The following is a 7,792-nucleotide window of genomic DNA, read 5'->3' on the forward strand; positions in this document are numbered from 1 at the left end:
TAATGTATTTTGGGGTTTAAAAGCCACTGGGACGTTATGTTTAGAAAATAAACGTCTCAGTTTCTCTGATACTCCCTCAACATACGGAATGACCACTGGTCTGGGTCTGGGTTCCTCCTTTTCACCTGATGGCTGACTGGAGTCCTGTTTGGGTTTCTTCTTTTAGGAAGGCCCAGTTAGGATATCCACATTGCTCTAGAGCCTGTCTTGTGTGGGATTTCTCCTTCTGCCTGGCTCCTGAGCTAGTGGGGACGCTGTCTGCTCTGTGATACAGAGTCCTGATGACTCCTAACTTGTGCTCCAAAGGGTGATGGGAGTCAAACTGCAAATACTGGTCTGTGTGGGTGGGTTTGCGGTACACCTCAGTTTGCAAATGTCCTCTATCAGAGACTGAGACCTCACAGTCCAAGAAAGCCAACCTGCCATTTTTTACATCTTCTCGTGTGAACTTGATGTATTTATCCACAGAGTTGATGTGGCCATCTTTGTGAAAAGAAATCGTCCATCGTTAAACAGGGGTGGAGCCTCCGGGTTCAACTGTCCCCCTCTTACAATGCTGTGATTGCTAGTATCACTCAGCCCTCTGTGAACAGTAAACAGCCATCAGGTGCTAATGATCCATTGTTAGGCTGATGGTCCTTCTTGAGCATGTGATCAGCTGGTTCTGGTTGTCAGCAGCAAAACTGGTTGATCCACTCTGAGAAGGTGCTATTTAAGAGACTGAGCTGAATACAGCACCTCAGACTGAGGAAGTCTCTCGGATGAGAGACGAAACGTTTCTACATTTTTTTGTTGATTTTGCTTTGTTTTGTTTTTTTGAATGTCCAGAGGACCAGATTTAACTTTTTTAGATTTTTCTACCTGGATTATTGAACATGCATCAGGAAAATCCTTTATGTTTTGCTCTAATATAGAACTTGTGTATCTTCAAATGAGGCAGAAAACAGTCTATCGATGTTATACTTGAGCACGTAAAACGAAACACTTAATGATGAACTTACATTGCGATGATTATGATGAATCGTGTTTAAAGCGCCCTGTTGTGAGAAAGAATGTGTTGTTTTCTTTCTTTCTTGCACGTAGGTGGTCCTGGATATGACATTTGGAGGTGGTGGCCATACCAAAGAAATTCTGAGCACGGTTCCTGAAGTCACAGTCCTGGCCTTGGACCGAGATCCTACAGCATTTTCTCTGGCCCAGCAGTTGGCCAAGGAACACTCGTGAGTGTTTGATTTATTTTTTTATTTTTTTATCTACTTGAACACAAGCCATTGCCTAAAACTACAACACGTCTAGACAAAAAATAATACTGTAACAAGACTAATATTTCTCAGTGAGTTTTTATTATCACAGTTGACAGCTTGACAGTTTTAAGAAGTGTTAGATTTTGTGGTCATTCTTTTCTTAAACATACTGTGGGTTTGATGAACAGCAGTAATGCAGCTTTCCCTCTATTTCTCACTTCTTCCCTGAACCCGATCCAATAGAGCTTGCCAAGAAACAACCCCTGAGTTTCACCATCCAATCAAATCATCCTTCCTTCTTAACTTAAAGCTATTTTCCCCCCACGCAAAGCTGGTGGGCTCTGCATGTCATTTGTCAGTGTAAGGGCCCACGCCTGCTGTGTGAGGGAGATGCTGCCTCCCACGAAGGATCTATAAGTTATGGGGATGGGTAGAAAGATCGAGCAAAGAAAAAAACAGAAACCGAGAACTTAAAAGTGAGCGAACAGGGAGACACGAGGACAGTGCCAGGGTGAGCAGGAGTGTGTGTGTTCGCATGAGCAAGGCGCGGGTGGATGAAATTGAGATGTTCCTAAGACTGTGGCGTGGGAAGGAATCCTTTTACGTAGATTCTGGGGAAACCTCTCTCAAGGGAATCTGCCGGAGACATGTGCCTGTGAGCGGGGAATGACAATTAATGGAGAGTAAATAAGAACACTGTATTCTGTCAGCAGCAATATACCCCCACTGTAAACTCTTCCACGCCTACTCATGATGCAAGTTGAGAGAGGCTAGAGAAATCTAGCAATTAACCAGTATTGTTGGGAGCCTGAGTAAAAGACCCTGCCTGCCTACGCTGTGCACGTCAGTGTTAGAGGATTTTCTCTCTCTTCCGTACTCTTGTGTCTGGAGGAAAGTATACCCTTAATTCAAACTATTGAACGTTGGTGTCAGTCAGAACAAAGTTTTACTAAACCCTGAGAATAATGTGGTATCCAAGCTCCTCAATAAACATTAGATTGAGAAAACTCAGCCATGTCTGTAATACGATCTTCCTCCTGCATGTTGAGCCATGCTGCTCTCTGCATCATTATTCCTGTTGCTATGACTTACCTACACTGGAAGCTTTGTAATTGTTGCACCCACTGTAAACATAAATCTGAAAAGGCATGATTCATTATTGAACAAACCTTGAATCTGCAGTTATAAATAAGGTTCCACAGATTAATAAGATATTTTTAATTATTTGCCATATCTATTGTGCATTCTGTGGCTTGTAAATTAGGTTCTGTATTAACTGTCAGTGTTGATGGATAAAAAATGTTTACTACCAAAAGACAAGTTGTTTACAAGTCCACATAGTGTTGGCTCTTTGGGTTGCTTGGCTTATTAATAGGATTTATATCCTAGATCATCATATGTTGAGAAATGGCACAGAGCTGTTTGGTGTAATGTTAAAATTGAAGGCACATACTGTCTTGCCATACGATTTGTTAGAGCTTAGAACATGTGTTCTAAACTACTCTCATCTACTCTGACATACATTTTAAGCTCAATATCTGTGGCATGAATTGAGCATTGACTCCAACAGTTAATGCCAATTTTTTAGGCATAGATGTCCAATCAATTGGCTTTGCAATTACAAGTGCTGGGGACCAATCACAGCTATTCCTACACTAAGGTTTTACTCGTTTTTAAAATTGTCTGCAGTACAGTAGTCCTTCGCTACTTCGCGGTTCGACTTTCGCAGACTCGCTCTACTGTGGTTTGTGATCGTACAATTGGTAATATATAATATTGGAAAAAAAATATATAACATTCCTCATGTGATTGGGACAGTACTAGAGACAGTACTGTACAGTAAAAATTTTACAAAAAATATATATATTTATTTCAGACAGGTGCTGCCATTTTGTAGTTGTTTCTCAGTAAGGCTCCACTGTATTTCCTCTCATAATGATCACATTTCCCAGAAGGCAACAGGGCCCTGCCCTGAAGCCCCGTTTCCTTCTGCTGAAAAACCAGAGGGAAAATTTTGATCTGATCAGCGCCCAGCGGATGCAGAGACACCACACTGAATCCACCGAACTGGATCATAACTGGAGCAGAATCGGACCTTCAGACACATCTGTGAATTTTGAGAGCTGGTAGCTGGTCCACAAGGACTTCTAAGTGGGGATGTGCGGAAGGTCCAGAGCTGTTCTGTATCTCATCGGGACTATTTTCATTGAGACTTAGATTCAATTCGACCACCTATGGTCCCACTCTGGCCAACAGAGGCCTGTCCTTCCCCCAAATGTGCTTTGACGCTCAAGAGCTGCATCTGGACCAGATCCGGACCTCCAGACCCACTGGTGAATCTTGAGAGCTGGTAGCTGGTCCACGAGGACTTCTAAGTGAGGACGTGCACCGAAGGTCCAGAGCTGTTTTGTAGCCCATCTGGACTTTTTCATCCAGACTTGGGCTCAATTGAAATTCAAACACCTACGGTCCCACGCCGGCCAACAGAAGGTATACCCTCTGCCCAAATGCGTTTCAACCAGAACCGGACCTCCAGACACCGGTGAACCCGAGAGCTCCAGAGATGCACATGTAATTTTTTTTTTTTTTTTTTTTTGGTGCAGGGGGTGGAGGAGGATTTTGGGTTTACACTGCCTGACCCCCTAAAAAAGTTACCATCAAAAAAAAAAAAGGTCACACGATTATTTTGTTGGACCGCCTTTAGCTTTGATTACGGCATGCATTTGCTGTAAATCTGGACTCATCAGACCACATGACCTTCTTCCATTGCTCCAGAGTCCAATCTTTATGCTCCCTAGCTAATTGAAGCTTTTTTTCCCAGTTAGCCTCACTGGTTAGTGGTTTTCTTAAGGCTCCACAGCTGTTCAGTCCCAGTCCCTTGAGTTCCTTCACATGGTGCATGTTTAAATGTTCTTACTGTCTCTATGAACCACAGCCCTGAGTGCTGCTGGTGTTCTTCTTCCATTTGATTTCACCAAACATTTAAATGATCACCGATCACGATCGTTCAGGATTTTTTTCCGGCCACATTTCTTCCTGGAAGACGATGGGTCCCCACTATCCTTCCAGTTTTTAATAATTCATTGGACAGTTCTTAACCCAATTTTAGTAGTTTATACAATCTCCTTAGATGTTTCCTCTGCTTGATGCCAATGATTTGACCCTTCTCCAACAGATGGACATCTTTTCCACGACCACGCCATGAGTCTTTCCACATGGTTGTTTAAGAAATGAGAAGCAACTCATTGCACCAGTTGGGGTTAAATACCTTGCTGCAGCTGAAATATAATCACCCATGCAGTAATTTTCCAATAGGAGGCTTGGCCCATTTACTTATTTAAATCCAGGTGGCAACTTTTTTTTTTTGCCAGGCAGTGCATGATTCAATGCAATAAAATAAACAAATTTAAAAAGTAACAGATCATTTAAACTTTGGTTTATTTACATAAAGATTTTAATTGCTGGATGTCCGGCCCCCGAGCTATTGGCTTTCAGAGACTGTGGTCCCCTGAGCAGTTTTGTTGAATAGCCCTGGTCTAGCTCGTGTAGCTTAGCTGCAGAGCTAGTACCAGTAAGTAAAATTTAGTAGCTACTTATAAGTATGTAGTTAAAATTTGTAGGTTTAAGAGTTTAGAGGACTGATTTGGGGCTTTGTTGTAGCAGGATAGTCTGCAGAAATGAAGTGGGTCATACAGAACCAAGTCAAACCACTGTTGCTGTGTTCTACAGAGCCTGGTGAGTAAAATTTAGTATTTACATATACAGTACTGTATGTATGTTCTTAAAATGATGCATGCTTAAGAGTTTAGCACATTGCAAGAGTGGGAAGGGTTTCTAAAGCCTTAATATATATATAAATATTAAAATAAACATAGCGTCTCTTAATCGCAGTTTTTCACTTATTGCCAGGAGGGGTGGAACAAAACTTCCGCGATAAACAAGGGACTACTGTATAGATATTATTGTGTTGGCTAATGTCATTTAGCTTTGATAATATTGATAATATTGATATTGAGATGGCCGCGCTCAGAGCAGTTGCAGCTTCACAGGCTCCCGGTACCATCCCAGTTTTTAGAAGTTTTGATATTGACTCTGTGCCTGACTCCGCGCGATTTATGCGTGTGAACTATAGCCGAACCGAACTGATGAGAATAGGAGCGGATTTGCCACGAAATATAGCAGAAATCAGCAACAAACTCAAAGCTACGCTCGGCAGAATGCAGATCTTAAAGTCATCTACCTGGAAGCTGCAGCAGAGGCGTTCCAGCGGGCAGAAGAGGAAGCGCTGCTCCCGGCTTAAGAGGAGAGGATGCCGGGCGGGGGTTATGGTGAGGCTACGAGCTAACGCTAAAGCCGGTAAACTCCCCATGCCGTCTCTCTTTCTGTCGAATGTCCGCTCGTTGGACAACAAGGTGGATTTACTTCGTCTGAGAGCGGGCGCCTCAGAAGAGATGAAGAAGTGTGCAGTGCTTTGCCTCACGGAAACGTGGATTACAAGTGAAACGCCGGACTCAGTCTTCCAGCTGGATGACAGACTTTTTTTTCGAGCGGACCGCTGCAGCGAGCTAACGGGGAAATCACGGGGGGGCGGAGTGTGCATTTACGTGAGTAAGAGTTGGTCCACGAACTGTACTGTTGTAAATAGCTCATGCTCGAAGGCTTTGGAGCAAATAACAGTGAAATGTCGGCCACATTATCTACCCCGAGAGTTCACAGTGACTTTTATCACAGTTGTTTACATTCCTCCGGACGCTAATGCTAATGAATCACTACAGGAGCTTCATGATATCATCAGCTCGCTGCAGAACAAACACCCCGAGGCTCTTTACGTTGTAGCCGGAGACTTTAACCACGTGAATCTAAAGGACTGTCTCCCAAGCTTTAATCAGCATGTGACGATTCCAACACGTGGAGACCGCACGCTGGACCGTGTTTACACGAACGTAAAAGATGCATACAAAGCCGAACCCCGCCCCCACCTAGGACTGTCAGACCACATCTCAATCTTCCTGGCTCCTGCTTACATGCCCCCGCTGAGACGCTCCAGACCGGTACAAAAGAAAGTTAAATGTTGGAGCCAGGACAGTGGACCCATACTGAGAGATTGTTTTGATCGAACAGACTGGCAGGTTTTCAGAGAAGCTGCTGAAAATGGAGGTTCGCTTGATCTTGACCAATACACATCCTCAGTACTGGGTTACATTAGTACATGTACTGACACAGTCTCCACTATCAGAAATGTTAAAAGCTACCCAAACAGAAAACCTTGGCTGAATGCAGAGGTGCGTACCCTGCTGGAAGCCAGGAACACTGCCTTCAGGTCTGGAAACTCAGAGGAGCTGAGTAGGACAAGAAAAGAGCTGGTTGCTGGTATTAAGAGGGCCAAGGCCGCATATGCAAAGAGGATCGAGGGTCAATTCATCTCACAAGACCCTCGGAGCATGTGGAGGGGCATTAAGTGCATAACAGATTATAAAGGAAGGAGTGAACAATGCCCCAAAGACCCATCTCTGCCTGATGCCCTCAACAAGTTCTATGCACGCTTTGAAGACCCGAACAGACCACCCAGCACCAGACTCACCTCACCACCGGATGAAGAGCATCTCAGCGTGACCTCAGCAGAAGTAAGGAGTACCTTCAGGAGGATTAATCCGCACAAAGCAACTGGCCCAGACAACATCCCCGGAAAAGTGTTGAAGGAATGTGCTGATCAGCTCTGTGAGGTGCTGGCAGACATCTTTAACACCTCACTTACCCTGGAGACAGTTCCCACCTGCCTGAAGACTGCCACCATCATCCCAGTCCCAAAAAGCTCTACAGTGACTGGTCTGAATGACTATCGGCCAGTGGCCCTCACCCCGATAGTTGCTAAATGCTTCGAAAAACTGGTCATGACTCACATCAAAACAACCATCAACATCAACGAGGACCCTCATCAGTACGCATACCGTGAGAACCGATCAACAGAGGATGCAATCTCCTCTGTGGTCCACACTGCACTCAACCACCTGGAGCAGAAAAACTCTTACGTCCGTATGCTCTTTGTGGACTTCACATCCGCCTTCAACACCATGATCCCCCAAACCCTGATGGACAAACTATCCACACTAGGACTAAGCCCCTCCATCTGCAACTGGGTACTAGACTTTTTAACAAACAGACCACAGTTAGTGAGGATCCACAACCTCTCCTCCTCCACCATAACCCTCAGCACTGGCTCTCCTCAGGGATGTGTGTTGAGCCCCCTTCTGTTTACTCTGCTCACATATGATTGTGCAGCTACCCATCCAGGCTGTCACATTGTAAAGTTTGCAGATGATACAGCGGTGGTGGGATGCATCACAAACAATGATGAGTCCAGCTACAGGCAAGAGGTGGAACACCTGGAGAGCTGGTGCAGAGAGAATAACCTTCACATCAATGTGAAGAAGACAAAGGAGATGATTGTGGACTTCAGAAGGAACAAAAACACCTACACCCCCCTGAACATAAGAGGATCTGCGGTGGAAGTGGTCTCCAGCTACAAGTACTTGGGTGTACACATGAAT

At 44.5% G+C, this 7,792-nt stretch overlaps 1 protein-coding gene across 1 annotated transcript in view; it reads left to right on the top strand.

The window, feature by feature from the left end:
- Positions 1-7,792, top strand: part of mettl15 (methyltransferase like 15) — a 165,787-nt gene that overhangs the window by 97,889 nt on the left and 60,106 nt on the right. The window contains exon 2 of the mRNA XM_037695314.1: positions 1,084-1,220. Within this exon, the coding sequence (XP_037551242.1) occupies positions 1,084-1,220 (137 nt within the window). The remainder of the gene's footprint in view (positions 1-1,083; positions 1,221-7,792) is intronic.

Source organism: Nematolebias whitei, chromosome 2 (genome assembly GCF_014905685.2).
Source record: "Nematolebias whitei isolate Nwh7 chromosome 2, NemWhi1, whole genome shotgun sequence".
Lineage (NCBI taxonomy): Eukaryota > Metazoa > Chordata > Actinopteri > Cyprinodontiformes > Rivulidae > Nematolebias > Nematolebias whitei.